The sequence below is a fragment of the Mobula birostris genome, chromosome 5 (genome assembly GCF_030028105.1).
Source record: "Mobula birostris isolate sMobBir1 chromosome 5, sMobBir1.hap1, whole genome shotgun sequence".
In the NCBI taxonomy this organism is placed as follows: domain Eukaryota; kingdom Metazoa; phylum Chordata; class Chondrichthyes; order Myliobatiformes; family Myliobatidae; genus Mobula; species Mobula birostris.
This window is the reverse complement of record NC_092374.1, coordinates 80,886,021-80,899,972: the sequence shown is the minus strand read 5'-3', so window position 1 is coordinate 80,899,972 and position 13,952 is coordinate 80,886,021. Positions and strand designations below refer to the sequence as shown.

General features: G+C 44.8%; 1 protein-coding gene across 4 annotated transcripts in view; it reads right to left on the bottom strand.

The window, feature by feature from the left end:
- chd3 (chromodomain helicase DNA binding protein 3) overlaps positions 1-13,952 on the bottom strand; it is a 130,815-nt gene that overhangs the window by 17,183 nt on the left and 99,680 nt on the right. For all 4 annotated transcript variants that reach the window (XM_072258256.1, XM_072258260.1, XM_072258259.1 and 1 more), the window contains 3 exons: positions 10,980-11,111; positions 4,249-4,357; positions 2,677-2,809 (listed from right to left, as the gene is read on the bottom strand). In XM_072258256.1, coding sequence (XP_072114357.1) covers positions 2,677-2,809; positions 4,249-4,357; positions 10,980-11,111 — 374 coding nt within the window. The remainder of the gene's footprint in view (positions 1-2,676; positions 2,810-4,248; positions 4,358-10,979; positions 11,112-13,952) is intronic.

Here is a 13,952-nt window from a genome sequence, read left to right as displayed (position 1 = left end):
GTGTGTTCAAAAATGACATTGCCATGATCCCAAGAATTACTCTCAATTTATCAGAACGGGAAGATGTCCCTCGTCAGCGGAGTCAGTTCCCGATACAGTCATGCTTTGCTATGACTATACAGAAGGCGCAAGGCCAAACCATGGAGAATGTGTTGGTTTATTTGGAGAAACCGGTATTCCAGCATGGTCAGCTGTATGTGGCTTTAAGCTGGGGAAAAAGAAATGAAAACGTTGGAGTACCCTTGAAGGGTGGCAGATCAACCAGAAATGTTGTCATCAAAAGTGTCCTTCGTTAAACAAGGAGGAGCTATATTTGTCTTGCTACGCATCTTTCTTCTTTAATAAACTGAGTTTTTCTTCTTTAATTTCCAAAGCACATCACATCAGACTGCACTACCTTTCTCTCAAAGGGTGCCCCAACGGGTCACCCGGTCGTCTAGTAATCTTATAAACCTCTATCAGATCTGCCCACTGCCTCTGCCACTCCAGAGAAAATAACCCAAGTTTGTCCAGCCTCTCATGATAGCACATGCCCTTTAACCCAGGAAGCATCCTAGCAAACCTCTTCTGTACCCTCTCCAAAGCCTCAACATCACCCTTCCTATAGTGAGACGACCAGATGTAGCTTAACCAGAGTTAACATATCCTCTTGCCTTCTGAACTCAACACCTGGATTAATAAAAACAAGCATTCCATAAGTCTTCTTAACTACCTTATCGACCTTGTAGCCACTTTCAAGGCGCTATGAACTTGGATCTGTTTGAACCACTTTCCCTGGCAGATCATTCTATATATGCACCAAGCTACGAAGATGCCCTTTTGGTCCCTTTTAAATCTTTAATATGTCACCTTAAAACCATGCCTCCTAGTTTTTAGTTCCCCTTCCTTGGGAGAAAGACTGTGTATTCACCTCATCTACAGTATGTCCCTAATGGTCTTCCATGTATAACTGAGAATGGAATGTAACATAGACCAGCAGTCTTATTTCACTCATTGACAGTATTAACCACAGTTCAGTAGTTAGTTAGAAGGTAACAGATTCAACCCACTGAGCACATTACCAAACGGATACTCCTAGAACAGTCATAAGGGCAGGCTGTTATCGAGTTGCTGTCTTGTTAGAGAAATATTAAAAAAGCCCTCTGCATTTTCAATGGAAATAAAATATTCCATGGTGACTACAGGCAAGGAGGCAATACCCAGAGATGCCATTGGTGTTTATGACACAAGGTAACACAGCTGACACTGTGACACAGCTAGCAATACAGCCGTCTCACAGCTCAGGCAAACCAATCTCCTGTGTTATCAGTGTGGAGTATCCACCTTCTCTTTGTGACTGGATGGGTTTCCTCCAGATGCCCTGGTTGCCTCCCATAACTGCAGTACCGTGTGCAACGCTGGTCATCACACTATAGGAAAGATGTGATAGCACAGGAAGGGGTACAGAGTCAGCTCACCAGGATGTTAGTGAAAATGGAGTGTTTTAGTTATGAGGAGAGACTGGGACTACTTTCCCTGGAGTGATGAGGTTAAGAGGGAATACTACTGATGAGGAGCATAAAAAGGGCAGCCTGTAGGAATCTTTTCCCTGTATCACAGCAAATAAAATGGTAGGATACAGTTAGGGTAAGCAGCAGGAGATTTAGCGGAGATCTCTCTCTTGCTGCTCCCTTGCATTCAAGTGATCTCTCTTTCCCTCGATGCTGTTGGCGGATGGTGTCATAGCAAAGTTTAATCGACACAGATTGTAGATTTGGACTGTCATTCAGGTTTATGATATGATCTAGTTTCTAGTTCTAGTCACTCTTTTTTGTTAATAGTTTTGGGGAATTTTTGAATGGAGGTGGCCTGCAGATAAAGAACACCGAGCTGACCTGCGCTGAAATAAGCCTTTTGATTTTGTGTTTTATGTTCTGTGTTTTCACTTGGTGTTTTTTAATTTGATGCGTGGTGGGGGGTGATGTTTGATGTTTTTGTTTGAACAGGTTGGTTTCATGACTGTCTGTGGGGAAGATTAATTTCACGGTTGTATACATACTTTGATAATGAATGTACTTTGAATCTAAGGGGCTCCTTTATCATCAGGAGAATGGCGCGTACCTGGAAACGCTGCCGGAGAGAGTGGTAGAAGCAGAGTTGCTGACAATATTTATAAGACATTAGGATGAACACATGAATTGCCTATGTATTGAAGAGCATAAACCAAATGCTAGAAGATGGAATCAATACAGATGGATTCCCACTGCTCTGTGTGGACGTGGTTGGCCAAATGGACTTCCATACTCAATAACACTACCCTAAAGACGTGACAGTTGGTGGGTTAACTGGCCAATGAAAATTACCCCTAGATGGTGAGATGGTAACAAGAAGAGAAGAGGAGAAAATCGTGAGGGAATATGACTGCATAGTCTTGAAAGACAAGGCATAGGAGCAGAATTAGGCCATTTGGCCCATTAAGTCTGTTCTGCTGAATGGCCTCCACACTGTCTGGAAATATGATGCACGTTTCTGTACATAAATTAACTGATATACTGTACTATCACAGCAGAAATCACACCAGTAAAAGGTATTCATTGTGTGAAAAGTTTAGGGACAATTACCTATAAACAAAAAACAGCAAACAGTGTGAAGAGGAGTACACTGGCAAGATTTATTCCTTTCCTACAGGTTGCTCACCTTAAACCGCCGGGCCAAAAACTTGTTCTTCATCTCCAGGAAGTTTCCTTTGTTCACCTCCAGCTTGAAGGGCTCATTGATGATGGCAAAGCGTGCATCGTTCTGAATGTCCTGCCACCGGGCATATCCATAGCTGATAAAGGTTAAGGGACATTTCCTTTCCAAACATCTGCAGAAACTGGCAGCCCACTCACAAAAGGCAGCAGAGCGAGAAGAGCAGAGCCCACACAAAATGAGCATTTTTCGTTCTAGTTTATTGGACATAGTGCCAATCTCTGGTGCAGTGTCTGTCTGTGTGGAGTTTGCATGTTCTACATGACCAGGGGTTTCCCCTTGGCTGTTCCAGTTTCCTCCTACATCCCTATGATGGTGGGTTAATTGGCTGCTTTAAACTGCCTCTAGTATGGGTGAGTGGCAAGATTGACTGGAAAGTGGGGAGAGCTTTATAGGGAAAATTAGTGGGAAAACAAAAATTAGAATCAGAGAACTACACACAGAAACAGGCCCTTCAAGTCCATCTAGTCTGTGCCAAACCTTTTAAACTGCCTAGTCCCAATGATGTGCATTCGATCCAGAGCCCTCCAAACTCTCCCATTCATGTCCTATCCAAACTTCTCTTAAACACTAAAATCAAAATTGCATCCACCACTTGCACTGGTAGCTTGTTCCACACTCTCACCACCCACTGAGTGAAGTTTCCCCTCATGTTTCCTGTAAACATTTCACTTTTCACCTTTAACGAATGCCCTCTAATTATAGTCTCATCTCAGTGGGGAAAAAAGCCTGCTTGCTCTTACTCTATTTTTATTTATTCAATTTATTTTTTGAGATGCAGCACAGAATAAGCCCTTCTGGCCCTTTGAGCCACACCACCAAGCAATCCCCCAATTTAACCTGAGCCTAATCATGGGACAATTTACAATCACCAATTCAATATCCACAGTCTTTGGACTGTGGGAGGAAACCAGAGCAGCCAGAGGAAATTCATGTAAACTCCTTACAGGCAGCAGTAGGAATTGAACTTGGGTCGCTGGTACTGTAAAGCCTTGTGAAAACCACTATGCTACCATGCTGCCCCACTATACACCTCATAATTTTGTATTCCTCTATTAAATCTCCCCTCAATCTTTTATGTTCTAAGGAATAAAGTTCTAATCTATTCAAACTTTCCTTATAACTCAGTCCTAGCAACATCCTTGTAAATTGTTCTGTAACTACCATAAACTCAACGGACTGAATGGTCTCATATTTTGTAGTGAAATAGCGATGAGTTTGGATTTCTAAAGTAACAACCAGTATCTCCTCAAAGGTGCAACAGCAACAGTTAGGACATCAAAGCAGGATTTGATTGCTGAGACAACCAACCTTTCAACAGGGAACACTAGATCTCCGATTTTATGTAGACGGTGCTTTAATCTTTAATTGTGCTGCACGTCATAGAAGCCCTTTACAGCACAGCGTTTAAGAAGATTTACCCTCAGCTAATTCATTAATCATAAACAGTTAAAATGTCTACTGATGTGTTATACCTAGCATGGAATACCTCAGAGATTGTTGGTAGCAAAAGGATACACAACAATACCAGAGAGCAGCCAGAAGTCATGACGGCGGTGCCAGATCTCAGACACTTTTCCAGAAGATATTGCAGCCCTCTCCTCGTTCTGCCACAGGGTATGAAGCTCTGTAAAGAGAGGTAGTCATCACCGTCTGTGCAAAAGCATTAGTGAAGCAATCATATTTCCCTTTTCAGCCAGCATCACGTCAGCTGGCCTCTAGGTAAGATCACTGGAAAAGGAAGCATTGCCCAGCAGAGGACATCAGATAGCAAGCTGCAGCACAGCCCTTGCTGATTCCACCTCTCCCCCCCCGCCCCTCCAAATTTCCTTAATGTTCTCTGCCAGGAACAGGAGACAGTCATTCATCCCATATGCTTTGTGCTATTCAATATCTTTGCTGTACACCAGTTGGCATCTGGACCGTTAATCCCCTTGCATAATGATAATCCATAACCCAGAAATTCTACTCTACTTTCAAACAATCAGTGGTAACCAAAGTCTCAGCTTCGAGAGATCCAATTTTGCACCTTCCATGTTTCAAGACACTCTCTGGTCCTCTTCTCGAGGCCAGGCTTGGGAGGTTAGCCACAAGATAAACTGGGAACGGTTGGGGCCTTAGATCAGCAACCTGTTGACTCAGTGTCAACATTCCAGCAAACTTCACTGGTTTTACAGCCCAAAGAACAGCACACATTGGTGGAGAAAAAAAAATGTGATGGGGTGGGGCCATGATTATCGAGCACTTTATTTGATAAAGGGAGATGTGAGGCATTGAACACGGTGGGGGTGGTGTCTGATTCAGTAGGGATGAAGACACCAGCAGATTGTTTTGGGTCGGGTTTAAGTCAGGTAATACATATGAAAAGAAAATATTAAAATCAGTCAAAATGTTCAAAGTTCCCACTGTATAATTTGTTCACCTTAAAAGGAAAATATAATGGATATGAACAAGGAATATTTTGTTCTTTGAAAGATACAACACAGATAATTTATCCTGACATCATATCGGTTTTTACATAATGATAATTAACAGGAGTGTCCTATGTTCAAGTTTAATTGTCATTCAATCATACATGAATACAGCCAGAACATTGAACAGTATTAGCATAGGAACAGGACCTTTGCCCACAATGTTGTGCCGAACCAGCTAAAAAGGCAAATCAAAAACACCCAAACACTCTCTCTTACCTAGACCATGTTCATATCCCTCCATCTTCGTCATATTCATGTGCCTATCCAAACGTCTCTTAAAAGCCTCTCATGTATTGCCTCTACCACCATACCAGACAGCTCATTCCAGGTATCCACCACTCTGAGTAAAATACTTGCCCCTCACATCCCCTTTCAATCTATCCCCTCTCACCTTCAATGCATGTCCTCTGATATTAGATATATCTATCCTGGGAAACAGATACTTCCAGTCTACTCTGTCTATGGCTATCAGAATCTTATCCAGCCTCTCATGATAGCACATGCCCTCTAATCCAAGTAGCATCCTGGTAAACCTCTTCTGCCCTTGTCCGAAGCCTCAACATCCTTCCTATAGTTGAGATCAGAACTATATGCAATACTCCAAATGTGGCCTAACCAGAGTTTTATACAGTTGCAACATAATGTCTTGACTTTTGAACTCAACTCCTCGATTAATAAAAACAAGCATCCCATAAGCCTTCTTAACCACCCTATTGACCGGTGTAGGCACTTTCAAGGAGCTATGAACTTGGACCCCAAGATCTCTCTGCTCAGTACCACTGTTAAGGAACTTGCACTTAACAGTGTATTGTCTCCTTGTGTTTGCCCTACCAAGGAGCAACACCTCACATCTATCTGAGTTAAACTCCATCTGCCATTTCTCAGCCCACATCTGCAATTGATCTACATCACGCTGTATTCTTTGCCAGTCTCCTACACTACCCACAATTCCACCAATCTCGGTAATAGTGTTACTCCAGGGCCAAAGTGCAAAACAGAGTACTAACAATCATACATGGCACATACAAGATAACTATAAAATATAGTCTCATACAAAAATATAGTCCAAGTCCCTGAATATTACAGCAATCGGCAGTCAAACATAATAAATCTTGTCTTCTGCTGAGTGCTAACTCCTAGCACGAATGCTGCATCATACCACCTTCGGCAGTCCAGTGCAGCACACTGACATCCCAGTCCTAGGTGGCTGCAAACAGGCAACATTGCAGTCTGAGGCCAAGTCCTCGCTATGACTGAGGCCAGGCAGCTTCCCCACCACTTGCTTATAAAACAGAGAATGAGACTTGCAGCATCCCACATTGCCAATGTCCTACAGGGTCAGTCTTGTGATTACAAGAAAAGCCACTAAGACAATCACTCGCTGTTAGATTGCACACCACTTTCGTGCACCAACACCTCTCTGACACAGGCAGGTACGTAATCTGCACCGTCCAAATCCTTCAGTTTCTCCAGCAGTGAACAATTTGGTGATGGCGTAGACCTGCAGTTCTTTAAGTTCATAATGTCCAGCACGGTTTTGCAGTCGAAACAAATACATTAAAAAAAAGACAATGACACCTTTGGTTGGCCCCGTAGAAGCTGCTGCGTCTGAGCGTGCTGTCATCTTACCAGAAGCAGGCATGATAGGCCTCAGTACAACATGGTCCAAGCTCCCTTCTTCAGTACTCAAAAGTAACTTTCCAAAGAAGATGAAATCACCCTGCGCTGCCATGAATCAGCCCCAAACTGCAGCTTATTCTGGTTTAATTTTCAATAGCACCAAGAAAAAAAAGTGCTAGCAACTGAGTATTTAGGCACATCAGCAGCACGGTACGGCAGCAGGTGGCCTTTCAGATCTGCTGTTTCTTTAATTTAATTTTTTAGTTTAATTTTAAGGCACAATTTTTGATTAGGGCACATGGATAACAGAGTTACTATCTACCATCGCCAGATACTGCTACAATATGGAGATCGCCCAAAAACAAATCTTCATGAAGATCTGCTAGTTAAATTACGCGACCTCGGCTTTCTGAGGGTATCGGGCCTATAGTCCTCGGAGTCGCCTGACGCCGGTGGCCAGAGGCAGAGACATTGTAGGTGGCGTGCGAGGAAACAGAAGCGAGGCAAGTGGGCAGGAGTCCGTGCCAGGCAAAAAGCAAACCCTAACCAGCCGGCTCTCCCATCCATTCTGCTCTCCAATGTCCGCTCCCTGGACAATAAATTGGACTACATCCGACTCCAACGAAATACTCAGCGGGAGTACAGAGTCTGCTGTGCGTATGTCTTCACAGAAACGTGGCTCTCTGATGGAATCCCAGACGTCGCCATTCAGCCGGACGGGCTCGTCCTGTTTCGAGCAGACAGAGATGCAGCTCTCTCCAGTAAGACTCGCGGTGGTGGCTTATGTGTTTACATCAATACGGAATGGTGCAAGAACTCTGTGCTGGTTTCAAGATACTGCTCATCACTACTGGAGTTTGTGACTGTTAGATGCAGACCATTTTATTTACCATGGGAATTCACCATTGTCCTTATAGTCGGTGTGTACATTCCCCCCAGCGCTAATGTTAAGGAGGCGCTCTGTGAACTGTATGGGGCTATTAGCGAACTGCAGAACGCACACCCTGATAGACTGTTTATTGTCACCGGTGATGGTAACCACGCGAGCCTTAAGTCAGTGCTCCCCAAATTCCACCAGTATGTGGACTTTGCAACGAGAGGGGCGAATGCATTGGACCTTGTTTACACAAACATCCCCGATGTGTACCAGGCAGAGCCCCGTCCCCACCTCGGCTACTCAGACCACATCTCTGTAATGCTTATCCCAGCATCAGGTGCTCCAGACCAATTCAGAAGCAGGTGAAAACCTGGCTAGTTGGAGCCATCTCTGCTCTTCAAGACTGCCTTGAGCACACTGACTGGCACATGATCAGGGAGGCTGCAACCGATGGCGACTCTACCAACTTAGAGGAGCACACGGCATCAGTGACTAGCTATATCAGCAAGCGCATTGATGACGTCACTGTGACTAAGACCATCACTACATGCGCTAACCAGAAGCCATGAATGACCGCGGAGGTGAGTGCACTGCTGGGGACCCATGACTCCGACTTCAGAGCAGGCAACAAGGCAGCCCTAACAACAGCAAGGACCAAACTGTCCTGGGCCATCAGAGAGGCAAAGCATGCACACACCCAGCGAATCCACAGCCACTTCCAGGACAGCGCCAACACGCGGCGCATGTGGAAGGGCATTCAGGATATCACCAATTACAAGACAACACCACCTGCCTGTGCTGGTGATGCCTCCCTCCCAAAATGCGTTGAATAACTTCTATGCTCGGTTTGAGGCAGAAAATGACGTGGCAGCGAGGAAGACCACCCCTCCTCCAAACGACTAGGTACTGTGTCTTACCGTTGCCAATGTGAGGAGAACCATGTGCAGGGTCAACCCACGGAAGGCTGCTGGACCAGACAATATTCCTGGCAGGGTGCTTAGAGGACGCGCAGACCAGCTAGGTGAGATTCTCACTGACATCTTCAATATCTCCCTGAGCAGCCCCATCGTTCCAACGTGCTTCAAGGCTGCCACCATCGTCCCTGTGCCAAAGAAATCCTCAGAGTCCTGCCTCAACGACTACCATCCTGTTGCACTCACATCCATCATCATGAAGTGTTTCGAGAGGCCCATCATGGGGCACATCAAGACCCTACTGCCCCCCCTCACTGGACCCCCTGCAGTTCACGTACCGTCCCAACCGCTCAACAGATGACGCCATTGCCACCACCCTCCACCTGGTCCTCACCCACCTGGACAAAAAAGACACGCATGTTCGAATGCTGTTCATAGACTTCAGTTCAGCATTCAACACAATCATTCCTCAGAAACTGATTGGAAAGCTGAGCCTACTGGGCCTGAACACCTCCCTCTGCAACTGGATCCTAGACTTCCTGACTAGTCAGTCCGGATTGGAAGCAGCATCTCCAACACCATCACACCATCAGGGCCCCCCCAGGGCTGTGTGCTCAGTCCACTGCTGTTCACTCTGCTGACCCATGACTGTGCTGTAACACACAGCTTGAACCACATCATCAAGTTCGCCGATGACACGACCGTGGTGGGTCTCATCAGCAAGAACGATGAGTCAGCATACAGAGAAGAGGTGCAGCGGCTAACGGACTGGTGCAGAGCCAACAACCTGTCTCTGAATGTGAACAAAACAAAAGAGATGGTTGTTGACTTCAAGAGGACACGGAATGACCACTCTCCGCTGAACATCGGCGACTCCTCCGTAGAGATCGTTAAGAGCACCAAATTTCTTGGTGTTCACCTGGCGGAGAAGCTCACCTGGTCCCTCAACATCAGCTCCATAGCAAAGAAAGCCCAGCAGCGTCTCTACTTTCTGCAAAGGCTGAGGAAAGTCCATCTCCCACCCCCCATCCTCACCACATTCTACAGAGGTTGTACTGAGAGCATCCTGAGCAGCTGCATCACTGCCTGATTCGGAAATTGCACCATCTCAGATTGCAAGACCCTGCAGTGGATAGTGAGGTCAGCTGAGAAGATCATCGGGGTCTCTCTTCCCGCCATTACAGACATCTACACCACACGCTGCAACCGTAAAGCAAACAGCATTATGAAGGACCCCACGTACCCCTCATACAAACTCTTCTCCCTCCTGCCATCTGGCAAAAGGCACCGAAGTATTCAGGCTCTCACAACCAGACTATCTAACAGTTTCTTCCCCAAAGTCATCAGACTCCTCAATACCCAGAGCCTGGACTGACACCTCTATTTATTTATAATTATAAACCTACCGCCCTCTACTGTGCATATTGTCTTGTTTATTATTTGTTGTAATGCCTGCACTGTTTTGTGCACTTTATGCAGTTCTGGGTAGGTCTGATGTCTAGTGTAGTTTTTTTTACATAGTTCAGTGTAGTTTTTGTATTGTTCATGTAGCACCATGGTCCTGAAAAATGTTGTCTCGTTTTTACTGTGTACTGTACCAGCAGTTATGGTCGAAATGACAATAAAAAGTGACTTGACTTGACATCAGTTTTGACATTTTTCACCTGGTGCCCAGACTCAACAGTTTTTCTAGGACCATGGAGGGGAAAGGAAGGTGTTCCAGGTTTCCACTGCTCTGTAGAAGAGTGCTTCCTGATATGAGCCCTGAACCTACCCAATTGTCAGATTTTGACCTCTAGGAACCCCACCTTCCCTGCCAGCCTTCAGCAGATGAAAGAATTTCTAGACAATTGAATGTTTGAATTGTCATGTACGTTAATTAAAAGAGTCCTCAACCTGCATCAGAGGGATTACAATGCAGTAAAATAGTTATGATTGTACATGAATTATAACTTTGCAATGTAGTCCTTTTAGCAGTAATAATATTCTAGCAAAACTGTGCTGCAAAGCTGCCAAGGTCAAATCATCCCCCTTGAAGTGCAATAAGAACTGAATAGAATATTTAAGACAGGGTCTAACCAATTTCATTTTCCAAGAGGAAAACTCCTTTAAAAAAAATACATATAATCCAACAAGCTCTAGCTCTTCATAGATTCCATAAATATTTTCTGCTCCCTTTGATACATTCTTTTTCCCTTTTTGGAAAGTTATTATTGTACCGCTGCTCAAACCCTCTCAGAAGGAATGTACCAGATCACAATAATATTCTTCCTCATCTTGTTCCCTATTTGTCTGCCATATATTATACATCTGTTCTCACTGGTTACAACCTGTTAATGCAAGAGTTAAAGGGATCTGCTTTACCTGTAAAGCCGCCATCAGCAATGTTAAACATGAATTTGCACTTCTCCATCCTGTCCTCCTCTCTCTTCCCATTGCTTTTGTTTTCATCCTTTATGGTACTGGATTTCAGATCCTTCTCTGTTTTGGTCTCTTCTGTATTTACAAAAAAAAAATACAAAAAAAAGGACAAATTCACTTGAAGATGCATTGATGTTCTGAATAAGAAAACCTTTTAGATGATTAGGAAGGTTGGCACCAATCAGGGGAAAGTGGACAGTCTGACACTTGAAACATTCACCTCACCCACACGAAGTGCATGATGGAGACAGTGTGGTATCCTGTAGCACCTTGCCAAGGCAGCATGTCCCAAACTCATGAGCACCATCTAAAGAACAGGGTTAATGCCACCACCCTGTCCACATCACTCAACATCCAGATTCGGACACATATTAGCAGGTTTTTATTATCACAGCTAAAATCCGGAATTCCATTAAGCCATAAATTTTAGTGGTTTGCCATGAGCACTGTTTGAGTCCTTTATTGTTTCAAAAAATAAATTTAAAATAGACTAGGTTTAGTTCACACTACTTTACTAATTCTAGAAACTTTCATTATATTTAAAAATACACTTGGATGATTATTGGAAGTTGCACAGTCCCCAACAGTTGGAAAGTGGAATTAATCTAAATAGCAGCAACACACACAAAATGCTGGAGAAACTCAGCAGGCCAGGCCACATCTATGGAAAAGAGTATTGTCGACATTGTGGCAGGACTGGAGAAAAGAAGCTGAGGAGTAAGTTTAAAAGGTGGGGGGAAGGGAGACAGAAACAAGGTGGTAGGTGAAGCCTGAAGGGGGAAGGATGAAGTAGAGAGCTTGAAAGTTGATAGGTGAAAGAGACAGAAAAGGGGGGAGGAGCACTAGGGGGAGTCAATGGGCAGGCAAGGAGACAAGGTGAAGAGGAGGAAAAGGAGATGGGAAATGGTGGTGGGGGGGGGGGTTTGTGGGAGTTACCAAAAGTTCGAGAAATTGATGTTCATGCAATCAGGTTAGAGGCTACCTAAACGGAATACAAGGTGTTTTTCCTACAACCCAAGTGTGGTCTCATCACGACAGTGGAGAAGGCCATGGATAGACATATTGGAGTGGGCAAGGGAAGTGGAATTGAAATGGATGGCCACCGGGAGATCCCGCTTTTTGTGGTGGATGGAGCGTAGGTGCTTGGTGAAGCGGTCTCCCAATCTACATCGGATCTCACCAATATACAGAAGGCCATACCGGGAGCACCACAATAGACTTACAGGTGAACTGTATGACCCCAATAGACTTACAGGTGAAGTGTTGCTTCACCTGGAAGGACTGATTGGTAGTGAGGGAGGTATAGCACTTGTTCCGCTTGAAAGGGCAAGTGGCAGGAGGAAGATCAGTGGGGAAGGACGAATGAACAGGGGAGTCGCGTAGGGAGTGATCTCTGTGGAAAGCAGAATGGGGTGGGGGGGGGAATATGTGCTTGGTGGTGGGATCCCATTGGAGATGGTGGAAGTTTTGGAAAGTTATGTGCTGGATGTGGAGGCTGTTGGGGTGGTAAGTGAGGACAAGAGGAACCCTATTCCTGATTGGGTGGTAGGAGTATGGTGTAAGAGCAGACGTGTGTGAAATGGAAGAGATGCAGTTTGAGGACAGTGCTGATGGTGGAAGAAGGAAAGCCCTTTTCTTTGTGAAAGGAGGACATCTCCGTTCTAGAGTGAAAAGCCTCATCCTGAGAGCAGATGCAGTGGAGGTAGAGGAATTGAGAGAAGGGGATGGCATTTTTACAAGTAACAGGGTGGGAAGAGGTATAGTCTAGGTAGCTATGAGAGGTAGCTTTTCAATAATTTCAGGTTCACCAGGTCCCTATACACCACCAATACCCCTCACCCCCCCTACTTCAGCATTTCCCATCTCATTTACCTTCTCTCACCTTATCATCTTGTCCACCCAGCAACTCCCTCTGGTGCTTCTCTCCCTTTTTCTTCCTTCCATGGCCTTCTGTCTCTTTCACTTATCAACTTCCAAGCTTTTTCCTTCATCCCTCCCCCTTCAGGTTTCACCTATCACCTTGTGTTTCTCTTTCCCCTCTTCCCACCTTTTAAATCTACTCCTCAGCTTTTTCTCTCCAGTCCTGCAAAAGAATTTCAGCTCGAAACATCGACAATACTCATTTCCATAGATGCTGCCTGGCCTGCTGAGTTCCTCCAGCATTTTGTGTCTGTTGTTTGGATTTCTAGCATCCACAAATTTTCTCTTGTTTAATCTAAATAATCCACTTTTGGCCAACAAGGACACAACAGGTTCTTCGTGTTCCAATAACTTCAATGATTTATCATCCTAAATGGTTGGGCTGCACTTGGAGCATTGTGTCCAGTTCTGGTCACCATACTATAGAAAGGATGTGATTATAGAGAATGTTCACAAGGATAAAGCCTGAACTGGATGGCCTCAATTATCAGCAAAGAGATTGAGGCAAGTCTGCCTTCCCCCTTCCCCCCATTCTAACCAATTTTTACAGGAACACCATCAAGAGTGTCCTGACCAGCTCATCACCATCTGATACGGGAATTGCAAGGCATCCAATCGCATTCCTACAAAGGATTGCAAGGACTCCTGAGCAGATCATTGGGGTCTTCCTTCCACCAATCAGTAGTGCAGCGTATGTAGGGCCCTTAATACTGTCAATGACACCACCCATCTGTGCACAATCTCTTTGGCCCCTACCATCAGGCAGGAGGTTAAGGTGGCTATAAGACAAGAAATGTTAGGATGAGAACAGCTTTTATCCCAAGGCTGCAAGACTACTGAACACACTGCCACCACAAAGGTCTCATCACATATGAAGTGCCAAAAGTGTTATACTGTTTACTTTTAAACTTGTGTCATCTTATCATTTGTGTGTGTGTGTGTGTGTGTGTGTGTGTGTGTGTGTGTGTGTGTGTGTTTGAGTTACAGTGGCATGCA